General features: G+C 42.0%; 1 protein-coding gene across 2 annotated transcripts in view; it reads right to left on the minus strand.

Annotated features, from left to right (window-relative positions):
* Window positions 1-13,151, minus strand: part of cacna2d2a (calcium channel, voltage-dependent, alpha 2/delta subunit 2a) — a 141,474-nt gene that overhangs the window by 4,855 nt on the left and 123,468 nt on the right. For both annotated transcript variants that reach the window (XM_068712219.1, XM_068712218.1), the window contains 23 exons: window positions 12,274-12,363; window positions 11,775-11,843; window positions 11,056-11,130; window positions 10,902-10,976; window positions 10,665-10,736; window positions 10,349-10,420; window positions 10,104-10,165; window positions 8,278-8,354; window positions 5,084-5,144; window positions 4,218-4,315; window positions 3,715-3,805; window positions 3,563-3,625; window positions 3,297-3,400; window positions 3,078-3,191; window positions 2,485-2,576; window positions 2,337-2,384; window positions 2,174-2,245; window positions 1,932-2,084; window positions 1,710-1,762; window positions 1,534-1,589; window positions 975-1,098; window positions 469-578; window positions 129-211 (listed from right to left, as the gene is read on the minus strand). In XM_068712219.1, coding sequence (XP_068568320.1) covers window positions 129-211; window positions 469-578; window positions 975-1,098; window positions 1,534-1,589; window positions 1,710-1,762; window positions 1,932-2,084; window positions 2,174-2,245; window positions 2,337-2,384; window positions 2,485-2,576; window positions 3,078-3,191; window positions 3,297-3,400; window positions 3,563-3,625; window positions 3,715-3,805; window positions 4,218-4,315; window positions 5,084-5,144; window positions 8,278-8,354; window positions 10,104-10,165; window positions 10,349-10,420; window positions 10,665-10,736; window positions 10,902-10,976; window positions 11,056-11,130; window positions 11,775-11,843; window positions 12,274-12,363 — 1,914 coding nt within the window. The remainder of the gene's footprint in view (window positions 1-128; window positions 212-468; window positions 579-974; window positions 1,099-1,533; window positions 1,590-1,709; window positions 1,763-1,931; window positions 2,085-2,173; window positions 2,246-2,336; window positions 2,385-2,484; window positions 2,577-3,077; window positions 3,192-3,296; window positions 3,401-3,562; window positions 3,626-3,714; window positions 3,806-4,217; window positions 4,316-5,083; window positions 5,145-8,277; window positions 8,355-10,103; window positions 10,166-10,348; window positions 10,421-10,664; window positions 10,737-10,901; window positions 10,977-11,055; window positions 11,131-11,774; window positions 11,844-12,273; window positions 12,364-13,151) is intronic.

Below are 13,151 nucleotides of genomic sequence, written 5' to 3' on the forward strand. Positions count from 1 at the left end.
TTTCAGTTTCTAACGGCGACTTGCTCAGAATCATTCGTTTGGACAGGAGAAATATAACGATTCTACTGAGAACTGATAATCGAACTTAAAATAAATGTGCTTATTGAAATCGTGTCTGAAAATCTTACGGAGATATTATTGTCAAAGCAGGTGGAAGGTCCTTTCCGATAGCGCGGCACAGTCAGCTCTTCACATGGATTTTCCTCCTTGACTGAAAATTTACCGAATAAAGGAAAATTACAAAAATCCTTTGAATCTTGTCTTTTTTCTTTAGCTGATGTTTCATCATCCACCCACATACCAATTCCTCACGCAGTCCAACAGATCTTTAATAACTGGACATAATTCCCGCCATCATGTTAAAAATAACCTTGACACATCTTAGTCTTCACAGGTATGGTAATGAGGAGATAACATCTGGTTTGTCTTCTTCTCTGCCAGCTGGTATACAATGGGGAAAAAGGATACACTCCTCCTCCTCCTGGGACAGCTTTTCTATCTCGCAGGTGTTGCATGGCATCTTCTCCGCCACCACAAACAGCAAGTTGGTGTTGTTTATCTTCTTGGCATGAATCAGCCTGCAGAGAGAGAGAGAGAGAGAGAGAGAGAGAGAGAGAGAGAGAGAGAGAGAGAGAGAGAGAGAGAGAGAGAGAGAGAGAGAGGGAGAGACAACTCTGTCAACAACCCCCCTCTGCCCGCTTACATCACAGCCTCATTTGCTAATGGATCAGATTCATGAGACTGTATTGTAAGGCTCATTTAGCCAATGATATGACCGTTTCATTAAAGCTGATGCAGTTTAATCATCAGCAGAGTTTATTAGCTCCGACAGAAAGATGAATCCGTCTTGCTAACTGCGCCTCAGCAACGGCGCGATTCTTTGTGGTGTGTGTGTGTGTGTGTGTGTGTGTGTGTGTGAGCGTGTGCGTGTGTGTTAAAAGTGTGTGCGTGTGCATTTTATCGTGTGTACAGACCTGGAGCAGTTGCCACAGTCTTGCAGTATGTTGTAGGAGCTGCTGAGATTACTTAAGTAGTACTGGGTCTGGATCATTACACAACTCCGCTCTTTGGAGTCGATTCCTTCTGCATCCACCTCATCTGCAGCATGACCGGAGCACAAAGACACACTCTTGTCAGTTCAGTTGATTTATTAGATCTGCTTGTAAAAAATGGGATTACAAAGATGAACTTCTACGCTTGGTCTGGGAACAGCTGTAAAACCTCTCTACTTCATTTCTTTATATAGTTTGTATTTACAGTTTATTCACTGAGGATGGGAGAGTGTAACCGAGGAAAACAAACTCATTTCACAGGAAATTAAATACATATATTAATTAAATATAGAATCATTTATCATTTAACCATCAATGAACTTTAAAAGTCTTGGCTCATAACTCCAATTTGACTAAGTGGTCGGAAATAGTTGTGAAATACAGATATTCCTTTTCTTTCTGAGAGTTTTTAGTCTAAACTTTACGTGCAGACATGTAAAACACCAAGATAACATTTAATGAATGTCTTGTTTGCACCTACCAGTGACGAACCAGCTGTGATAAGCCAGTCCATATATAAACTGTTGGAACAAGGACCTGTGGAGACAGGAGATGGGGCTCAGGGATACGGTCCAGCAATGTATTTTGTACTGTTTATTCATTTTGTGTGTATGTTACAGTTTTTGTTTTTTTTCAATGGAGCCCGAAGACTCTCACCATGCAGCTGCCGATGTCCACCAAGCCACGTTTACAAAATCTGCAATTGTGGGCTGCAGATACAGACGAACAGAGAAAATTTAAGAACATTCGTGTCATATCAACTAGACTACATGCATGTTCAAATCAAATCCATCAGTCTCACTATATGTATTATCTTCTAGTCTACTATTTTAATTCATTTTATCTCATTCGCTCTGGTGGTTAAGTGCATGTTCTTACCACAAACACTCCTCTGGGTGCAGCTCCAGCTTCACTGTTGGGCATCCGTTCACACACAGACTGGTAGTCAAACGACTGCTTGCGGATGTAGAAGGAATTATTGTAGAGTGCGTACATCAAGTCGGGATCAACACCGCCGAAGAACATGCCCACCTGTGGGCGACAAGAAACACTGGTTAAGCTCAGTGTAACGACAGACAAGAAAACGTGCTAAAGTGTGAAAATGAATTCGTTAACTCCACCTTTTTCCAGTCATCCTTCTGATTAGACATGATCAAGAATCCACCATCATCTATTAAATAACACAGGAGATCCTGCACACAGGGGCAAAGATAGGCTGTTAAACAGAAGAAGTAGATAGAGCTGAATACAGGACGCTCGTCAGAAATTAGCAGAAATATTTACCTCACTGTTGGCTTCACAATCCATTTCACAGCCCCTGTTTGGTCCACACTGTGAGAAAAAAAATTAAGTTAGCAGCTGAACGTCCTAGAAATACTGCTGAAGACTTAAGCTTGTAAATATGAGAGACTTTTCGTGTAGAACTTATTACCGTATTTGAGCCCTGATTGTTGTCTGTATGGTTGCTTGCAAGAATCTTAAACTTATCCGTCCAGGCCTCAAGGTCTAGTTTCACTCCGACCACTGAGAGTAAAGAGAAAAAAGACAAACTAGAATATCGCCTATCCCTCCGCCAACCAGTCATGTTGCACTTTACATCCATGTCTGTCCAAAATATCATCATTTTAACCGCTTAGACATTTTCACAAGCAGCGTATGAATTCTTCAGTCATGGCCAAAAACGTGGTTTGTGAGGTCACATTGACCTTTGTTCACTTTGTTCAGAATCGAATCAATTCATCCTTAAGTGCAAGTGGACGTTTGTGCCAAAATGTGTAGTAATTCCCTTCAAAGCATTCCTGAGACATCGCATATTCACGACAAAAGACTGAAATGACAAACAACCGGAGAACATAATGCTGGCGCCGGCCTAGAGGCACAATAAAAGGCCCCAAAAAATGAATGCAGAGCACGAAACATGTCCACACAAAGTGACAAGGAACACAGACGTGTTTATATCTCTTCCTTGCTCTAAAACATTTCTTTTTAACATCTATCATTAAGGACGTTCAGAGCCGAACCCACCTGCAGGTTTGATGGTCTTCCCTCCTACTGTGATCTCCACAGCCGTGCTGACCAGGATCCCTATGGTGTCGTTCTCTGGGTTCATCTGCTCGTCCCGGGCTTCAAAAGGGGAAACTAAATAGAGAAACAAGCCGGGAGGCGGTTAGAAACAAAGAGCCACAACACATCATGAGGCTCAGCGTGAGATAAATAACCCAAGACCAAGGGAGCATCATTCACCTGGTCGATAAGGCGCTCGGAAGATGTAGCCCTTGTTGTCGAGACTGCGGCGGTAATAGCTGGCATTAAACGGCTCAGGATCTTCCTCCCAGGTTTCTGCAGCCCTTAGATTTAAGAGCACAGACAGGAGCTGTAAATCTCTGATGTACAAGCCTCTCACTATATTGAAACATTGGGAGTATTCACAACTTACTACATCAAAAGAGAATAAAATGAGAAACATAACAGATCTACAGACATACGGCTTTGATGAAGAGTGCACTTACTTGTTCGGAAACACTCTTGTTACGCCTCCATCCGATGCAGCAAACACAGCCAGAAAGCCATATCTACGAGTCGGGATGGAGAAAAGAGACACATCCAATTGAGATCGTATTCAGAGTCAAATCTAAAAGTGTAAGTCTTGAATCGTACTCACGTATTCAAGTCCTTATTCTTCCACACTTTCTCGACTAGCTGTCTGATGATGCCAGTGTCCAGAATCAGGTTATGAAGAAGTAAATTGTCACCTAAATACGATCAGGTAGAGACGATCAGAAAGGATGCAAAACAAAATCAGATAGAACGACGTCAGATTTATCTTCTCTGAACACATTGTAAAACTCCCTCAGTCAAAACAAACAACATGCTTTTCATTGTAGTGAATATGAAGGCATTGGATTTTCTTTTTTACCCAAATTTGACAGTTTCACCAGCCAAGTTCATCTAAAACTCAAACTGTCTCTGAGCAAGCTTTGTGTTGGTATGGTGGCAAAATTAAATTTGATGAATATTTTTCTATAGTTTTGGTTACAGAGATACTAATTACTAGCAGTAATAGGAACAATAGGAAAAACACATAACATCACAGCCACAACCATTAGAGTCAATCTTTAATTAGCTCATTTAAAATCAGTTTGAGTGGAAAGAAATGAAACTCACATTGTTTGGAGTCCGGTGTCACCTTCTCCATGAGAGCAATGAAGTTGAGCAGGAACTCAGTGTTGTTGTTGGACAGTTCCAGATCATTGCAGTACTCCCTGAGGAACAGACGAGGCGTTTTAACTCAGAGAAAGGAGCTAAAAACAAACACGAGTATTTAGACTGGGTCGTATTTTTCCTTTATAAAGCGACACGCAGCACAAAGCGGGGATGCATCACGTGCAGCATGCGTTTCTTAAAGCTTAAATTCCAACATGCTGTCGATCAAAACAAAACGTGGGTTTGACTGCATCACAATGAAGGAGTTATTTTTATTGGTGTGTTTCAGAAGTCAGGTTGCAGCTGGAGGCCATGAGAGTTTGATGTCAAAACAACACATGCAAAGAAAATATCTTTTGTTCATATGTACAGTAGCGTTTGTTGTCCAAAATCCATTTTACTTTTAATATTTTGTTGTAGAACCTAACCAATAACCCCTAAATGTATTACTGTAACACTAACCTACAACACCACAGTAGCAGCATGCATAGAAGATTTAATGTGGCTTCAAAACTTTACTGTAATGAGGTTAACTAAGAGAATGGGTAAATGCAAACAAAAAAAAAATCATGTCATAAGGTTATAATGAATTCTATATTTTCCTCAAATTTGTTGCAGTGAACGAACACACCACTGAAAATGAACAATGAATGAATAAAACACACAACCACTTCACACAGAGTGCAACTCATCACAAGATATAGAAAGCAGATTCAACAGTTCAAAAAGACAACAACAACAAAATAAGAGTATAGTGCATCAAAAGACAAGACCAAACACTGATGACCATCAACGACACCAAGCATTCACACACAACACAGGGCTACCTGGGAGCAATGAATACATGTCCTTCAGACTCAAAACTGTTTGGCAGCAGAGATTCAAAATCTGCAACAGAAAGGGGAAGATTATCTGGGAAGAGCAGTGGGCAGGGCAGTGGGGAGTTGTGGGTAAACAGCAGCTGTTCTTCAGAGGTGCAGGGACGCAGAAGGGAGTTTACCATAGCAACACTGAGGTATCATGGGAACACTAGCGTTAGCCAATATGGTGCCAAAAATAGAACCTGACTCTAAATGGACTGCTTAGCTTCACAAGCACTCACTTTTCTTTTCTTTATCACTTTGTCATCAAACACTTTCTGATTCATTTGGTTTCAATCTAACACATTTTGGATGTCTGAGAACTGACTTGCAAGTCGTGATGAGTCAGGAAGCAAGTTCTCAGACTAGATTATCCACAATGAGTGCTTTTTAGATCAGGCAGGCATCAACATGGCCAACTATTGCAGGGGAGGTGGGTGAAGGTCCTGATGGAAGTGGTCACCCCTCAGACTGGCAGGGTGGAGGGCTCAGAGAGACACATAATCATAGGAAATGCATTGCATTGTGAAGGGCATGTCAAAGGGCAACTTCATTTCATCTATCACAGACAAAAACCAAACAATATCAACCATCATTAAAGCCTCAACAGGGGAGTCTGCGACGAATCCAACGTGTTATTTTCTCATTATGCAAAGACCTGTAACTGTGTACAGCAGAGGAATGAAATTTTAGAGCTAAAATAGAGTGCCCAGGTAGTTTTCCGCCCACAATGCCGTGCACATCCGGGGTCAGGTTTACTGAGGAAGTGTTGGGCCGTGGCCCCGGCAGTCTGAGGGGTGAGGAGGGAGGGAGACAAGCTGATGGAGACAGGGAGTACACAGGGACGACACAGGAGTCAGACGCTGCACCGAGCGGCACCCTGACACCTGACAACACGGGAGGACCTGGGAGGGCAGGACGCAGCTCAGCCCTGAAGGGTCAGTCTGCAGGCTGCAACATCTCCAGCTACAGTGTAAGACGAGATACTACGGCAGCTAACAAACATTACATAACTTTCTGTTTAATATGGAGAATTAAGTACAGCTATGTACAAATCCCTATTTACTCTACTTTAAACAAATAGCAGTACTTACAGTCAATGCATGTGCTGATACAGATTTAGGACTACAAAATTTCAGTTTAGTGTGTTTGCCTACCTACATAACAGAGTACGATAAGAAATATTTTACTTAATGTAAATTATTCGAGCTATTTAACTAGTAAGAGGGAGTTTTTAAAACAAAAACAAAAAATCCTAATTAAAGATCTTTCAACACCTGGTGAGCCCTGGTGTGAGAATTAGTTAATGACATTTTAACTAATGACACTGTAAGAAAAAAGATAGAAAGAGAGAGCGAGCAAGGTGAAAGAGAAATGGAGAAAGATGATGAGGAAGAGAAAGAAATGTGGTCAAAGAAAATGAAAAAAAGAAAATGAAAAAAGTGTAAGAATGAGACAGAGAGAGAGAAAGAGAGAGAGAGAGAGAGAGAGAGAGAGAGAGAGAGAGAGAGAGAGAGAGAGAGAGAGAAAGGAGGCAGACACAACCCATTTGGAGCTATCCACAGAAGGAAAAGGATTAGGAGGAGGGACAAAAGACAAGTTTTAACAGAGAACATGAATATTTGTCTTCCTTGGGTGCAGTGGGTGTTTTTTGTTTTTTGTTTGCTTCTGGAGCAGCGGGTACGTGGGGAGGAGGGTGAGGTTGGGGACCAGAGGAGCCATCGTGAGAGATGTGGGATCTGAGCTGCAGCAAGAGGGTGAAGAGAAGAAGGAGGGATAAAAGGAGAAAAGAGGAGGAGGAAAAAGAGAGGAAGTCCTGAAGGCAAGACGGGCAGGAACAGAGGCAAGCAGGCTGGGACAGGTGAGGGTAGGAGGAGGAGGAGGAGGAGGGGGGGTGGGGGTGGGTGGGGGGGGGGGGCAGCAGGAAAAGGTTAAGGACGAGAGGTGTGGGAAGGAGGCAGCGGTAGGAAATAGGAAGTAAAGGAAGGAACGTGGACCAATATGGAGTATACTTGCCCTTGGTGTATGGCACTGTGTGGATCCATCAGAGAAGGAGTGAGCAAGAAAAGAAACAGGGGGTCGGGTGGGAAGGGGGGATCACAGACAATATTTTATTCAATTACTGTTTGAATAAAAATATTGTTTTCTTGAAAGAAAGAAACCAATTTAAGTCAAACAAGACAAGAGAGAAAAAGAAATGAAGAGCAAACATCTTATTTGCAAGAGCAAACGAGGAAACGTAAAAACCAACGAAGAAAGAAAGGAAAAAAGGGAAATTCAGGAAAGGAAAAAAAGTAAAAGACAAAACCAGTAATTGTGAGAAATAACCATGGTCAAACAAAAAAAAAAAAAATCAAATGAAACAGGAAAAGAGGGAAGTAACAGGGTCTGGACAAAGAAAGAATGAGAGAGACAACAAGTGTCCCCATTCAGACCCACAAAAACCCAAACTCCCACATTAGACAAGCCCTTGTCCCGGGCCGTGTGGGAGTTTATATACACTGAATGATTCCAAAGCTGAGAAACATCTCACACAGTCTAACAAATACATAAATCAAATTAGAAAAGAAATTACACACATAACAGAAGGAAAATTCCCCAAATAATAAAACTCATCATAAGGAGTGAAAAGCATGCATGTTTTCACAGTTTTCCAGAACATCAAATACTTTGAACACAGATGCTTCAGAATCATTACTTGGTGGAGAAGAGGCGAGAGCATTTGGCAAAAAAAATAATAGCACAAAAGTCACCATTATTTTCACCTGAGTAATACAGTAAAACCACAGCTTTCACCTTTCTGTCAGTTCAGTTATTTTTTTCTTCAGCCAGTGTGAAGAAAAAACATCACCATTTTACAGCACAGCATGAAGACACGAGGGAACAGGGGGCAGTAGAGGAGTCGGGGGACTCAGGTATGAGCTTGCCTATTGTAGAGTGTAGAGAGGGGCAAGAAGGGGGACAGGGGGAGCGGGGCAGGCGGCTCCGCTCGGACACTCCCTATGATGATGTTGGAGACCCAGGACAAAGGACTGGATAAGAGCATAAGGTCATATTTGGGAGGGAGAGAGAGAGAGAGAGAGAGAGAGGGGGGGGAGGAAAGAGTAGAGAGAGAGAGAGAGACAGCGAGTGAAAGATGCTGGGTATTCCCGGGTACTTACACTGCACCTGAAGGATCTGGTCACTCAGGTTGGCCTTGATGTGGTTCTCACTATATGTGGGCAGTACCAACCCTAGACTGAGGTAACGAGGCAGACACAGAAAATCAGGAACACGTTATGAATGCACATTTTCAAACTCGCCTACCAGCTTAAAGGTCCCGTGAAATGGATTACGACTATTCTTTAACCTGATGGCATTAGGCAGCGATGGATCAATCTTTTTGACCCCTAGCAGCGCAACGGAGCAATGTTTTCATTATCCCTGGTTTGTCTTTGTGCGGTGACGTAGACGTTTCAGCCTCCTCCACTGATTGTCAGGTGGCATTAATGTGCAGAAAAACAGAGCTATGTACCAGCAAACGGTTGTGAAGAGGAAGACCGCTAAAAAGTAAATGTGGATCTAAACAATTCAGGCTTTCCAAATGTTTTGTGAGGAAGTAAATTAATGAACCACCTGTGTTATTGCTCGGAAGAAGCTAAGAAATGAGAAAAGAAACATAACTTTGGTAACAAGCGACGCTACAAACGACACACGGTACATTTAAGCACTGTGGGCTATTACTTATGGAGAGAAAGTCAGTTTCATTTAATAGCAGTGAGTGACTAGTAAAAATAAGTCTTTTGGGGTTTTATTTTTTAGTTGCACCCACTCGCATGAAGCCACTACTGAAGTAGCAGTTTTAAGTTTCCAATTCAGAGGATTTTAAGCTGATTCCCAGAAATCTAATTCTCAGAATGCACATCTGGCACATTCTCGATGCCACCCTGCTGTGAGAAGGCCGGTGTCCGGCTGTTTTCCAGCAAAGCGACCGCGTTCGGAGCGAGTGCCCTCTGTGAAGTATCAAACATGCTTTGGCATTTGGGCCGCATAGCTGATTGTGTTTCTGTTTAAATCGAGTGAAACTTCAAGAGGGTTCAAACGAAAGAGAAATATCAATTTCACTTTGAAATATGTCATAGTTATGGAGTGTTAGTTTGACCTACATATGCTTTATGTTAGTAAATATTTACTCTTACCAAAGCCATAAATCAAAAGGGAGAAAAAAAAAAAGAAATACATGTCCCATCTCTTAATCTGTGGTGCCATACAAAGCTAAAATATAACCAATAAGAGGATTAATTGGAACAGATAGAACATCAGAGTGTGACTGTAACAGGATCAGACTGAGCCACAGCTACAGCAGACTAAAGTAGATAACGCAAATTTAGATTTAAAGAAACACCCAATTTCGCCAGTTTTATGAGTAAAGAAAGTCCCTAAACGCGAAAATGTAAAATGAGTGACCGAGAAGAGCATTAGATGTCTGGTTAGAGTTAGATTTGACTGTTGCAGGCAAAAACTGTAACACGTGAGGATTGTTAAATACACTGGAATTTCTCTTTGAGTTGAAATAAATAGAATTGTGCAGAGAAAGCCTCATGTGAACTCAGCCAGGACCGGGCACGCTGCCAGCAGATGTAATAAAAAACACACAGGCATTTTGTAGGACTATTGAATATCATAAACTGTAATTTGCAAAGTGTTGCCTGGAGGAAATGTCATTACGATGCAACCTCAAATGTTCAACCAAGTCTTGAGATGAATAAACTATGCAATTAATTGGTGCTTAGAGTACTGTTGAAGGTTTGTTATGAGAGAGCGAAACTACTGTTCTTTAATGTGGGTGATTCAGATTCATTATTTAATACAAATACAGAAGGCGGATGAGCGAGTAACCAGCTGTCAACCATGAATCTGAGACTTGTGACTCAAACTGGACAAATCAAAAGTATCAAAGTTGGACTTTCACACTTTCAAGTTGATGCATGTTTGATTTCAAACAGACCTGTAATCTGTGCCATCCACAGGCGTCCATGTGTACGTACGCATGGCCTCGTCGATGTACCGCTGTTGACAACCACAAAGAGGAAACACGTAACACGGTCACATCCTCAGCACATCTCGCTTCCCATAATTGGAGGGAAACAACTAAACATACTGAGTCATACTGAGTCATTCAAGTTCATTACAACACTATTCGGGAAGGTGCTACAGTGGATCATGATTGAGTCTCATATATTGATGACTTGCCTCATCAACTGACTTAATGAGCGTCTTGATTTTCTTTTGCCCTGTTTTGCCATCAATCATCTGTCGACGGATCTGAAGAGAGAGAGACAGAGAGAGAGAGAGAGAGAGAGAGAGAGAGAGATAGAGAGAGAGATAGAGAGAGAGAGAGACAGAGAGAGAGAGAGAGATAGAGAGGAGAGAGAGAGAAAGAGAGAGAGAGAGGACATACAAGTACATAAAAAAGGAAAAACAACTGAATAATAAAGTGATTAAACTAAATGCATATTAAACACACAAGCTGAAAGTAATAATGATGTTTCAGAGAGGTTGTTTTTACCTCCTCCTTGGTACTGTCCTCCAGCTCTGCATCCAGAAAGTCCAGAGTGACGGATTCCCTGAAGTTAGAGATCTGAACAAGAGCGAGAAAGCAGCCGAAGACGAGGAGGAGGAGCAGGGGTATAATGTCAGTCAGAAGGGGGGGGGGGGGGGGGGGGGGGGGGGGGGGAGGTCAAAATTTGGCTTCAGAGGAACATTAACTGATTAAATGCGGGGCGGCGTTCATAGCTGGACCTACTTTGGGTCGCAGGTTGGGGTGCAGCAGTACGTAGCCATTCGGGTCGATGGCAAAGGTGTAGCCGTTGGCTCCAAGCTGCACAGAAGAAGAGTGATTCAATAATAATCAATATTAAAGTAATATGAGACTGATATCGAGCGTACGACGTGCTCACTCTGTATGTAGGCGTCTTCCTTTTAATTTCGTTGATTGCAATATCTACTCCCATGACTCCGAGGATGAGCTGGTTCTGTAGGAAAAAAAAACACATCAGGTGATCATTAGTATTTTATCCACAACCGCACCGGCATCCGAGGATCACAGAGAGCCGGTAGCTGTGCCGTGAGAGTACTAAGAACATCCCAATGCCATCTTTGACTTATCACTTTGAGAGCAATCTGATTAGTCTATTTTTTTTTTTTACAGTCTATCTGAAACTGTGGCGGTTTGCACCATTGCTTCAAGCCGGTGTGATAAGCTCACAGTAAATACTTTGGTCATGGATATTGAAAGCTGGATATATCTGTGCTCTCCGGATGATAGTACCGACCGGTGGCTGCGATGTCTGCTGTCACCTCAGGGGGGAGGTGTTGCCTCGAAGAGCGGCAGCTGTACGGACGCCATTACAAATGACTGATGACGGTCGACAACAGCAAAGAGACGGGAATAAAACCTGAAGCGCATCAGCTACTCAAACTCCTTCTCCTGTTTGAATAACCTTGTGTCGCCTTAACAACGAGAATGACGATGAAAACATTGTTCTAATATAATGATAGAGGTAAAGGCTCATTAATGTGACGGATGAGCTGGGGTATGAATCATCACGTCCGTGTGCTGTGTAAGGATAAAAAGTGCAGCTATTTTAAGCTCCTTGTATTGCAGTGTTGTTTTTACCTGAGAGCTGGCAGTATCAACAGTGAGGTTGAAGACCGGCATCGTTCCAGTGATGACAAGGCCCAAACCCTGAAAAAGCATATTATAAATCTGTTTTAAAAGACCTTTATATATATATATATATTTATATATATATATATATATATATATATATATATATATATATATATATATATATATATATATAGTGTGTAATTAAAAATCCAAACCAATAAACACGATAAGCCCCAAATAAATCAACTGCAATTTTAACTCGGTTAAAACTTTTTAAACGATAAGAAGTAGAATTGAATAGACTAAAAGATTGTGACACCAGAATTACTTTGTAGGATGCAACCATGCTCGTTTTTCGAACAAATTTAAAAGGTCATCATCTGAATAGCTTTGGATCTATGGATTAAATGATGTAACATAGAATGAGAAATATTTGGTTGAATTCTATAACGGCTACTTTACGGTTCAATTCAAATAAAATGTCTTTTTCTAAGTTTTCTCTCACCAGAGCATCCTGGTAGACGTTTGTCCACTGCACCTGCTTTGCTTTAGTCCCAGCCAGCGCCATGGGACGACCCAGGACATCCAGGTACTCCTGCGACGGCAAAAAAACACGACATGCTCGCGAGACCAAACACAACAAACACGTACAATCAAACAAGCGTTTATAGCGCTTGTCGTGCAGAGGCGGTAAAAGCAAAGAGCTGGAAGAGCCAACGTTCATCTGTCATAAAACTATAAGACCCTGACCAGCCTCCTCTCTGTCACCACATAAACCAGTGAGCCACCAGCAGCAGCAGCATCCCGGTCCTGCCGAGCCATAAAGCCTCCAGTCCTAAACCACTCACGGCCGTTTCTCATCATTATGAAGGAGCTATTAAAAACACATTAAGGGTGTCAGTGGCACGACGTGCAAACAGGCCATTCTCCCAGAGGCTCTACTGTCATCGCTGGCACTAGGAGAATGTCCCACAGCTATTGTGAATAGAGGTGAGGGGTTAAGTCTACTAGTAATACATCATATACAGTTTATTTCTTCCGTTCTCAGGAGCCACCACGCACAACGGCCGACATGTCATTGTCTTGGAAACAACCTATAGTTTCTTTTTAGATGTGATGTGTAATTGGTGCAATTATTGAGTGATTGAACTCATGACATATGATGCAACTGCGCAGTCGGGACCGTCACGCTAACAGCCTTTAGAGTCTAGTCGCTATAAAGACCAGAGACAGCAAACGCTGTTCTCTGATCGTACAGACTGTGAATATGTCTGCAAACATTTACAAAAACACAAAACCCTGCTATCCTATTCAGCAGTCGGTGAGTTATAAAGGCGAATGTTTACCCTTATGTTACAACGCAATACAATCAAATGTAAAAAC

Source organism: Cebidichthys violaceus, unplaced genomic scaffold (assembly GCF_023349555.1).
Source record: "Cebidichthys violaceus isolate CVI_PGR_0920_01 unplaced genomic scaffold, fCebVio1.0.p SCAF_17, whole genome shotgun sequence".
In the NCBI taxonomy this organism is placed as follows: domain Eukaryota; kingdom Metazoa; phylum Chordata; class Actinopteri; order Perciformes; family Stichaeidae; genus Cebidichthys; species Cebidichthys violaceus.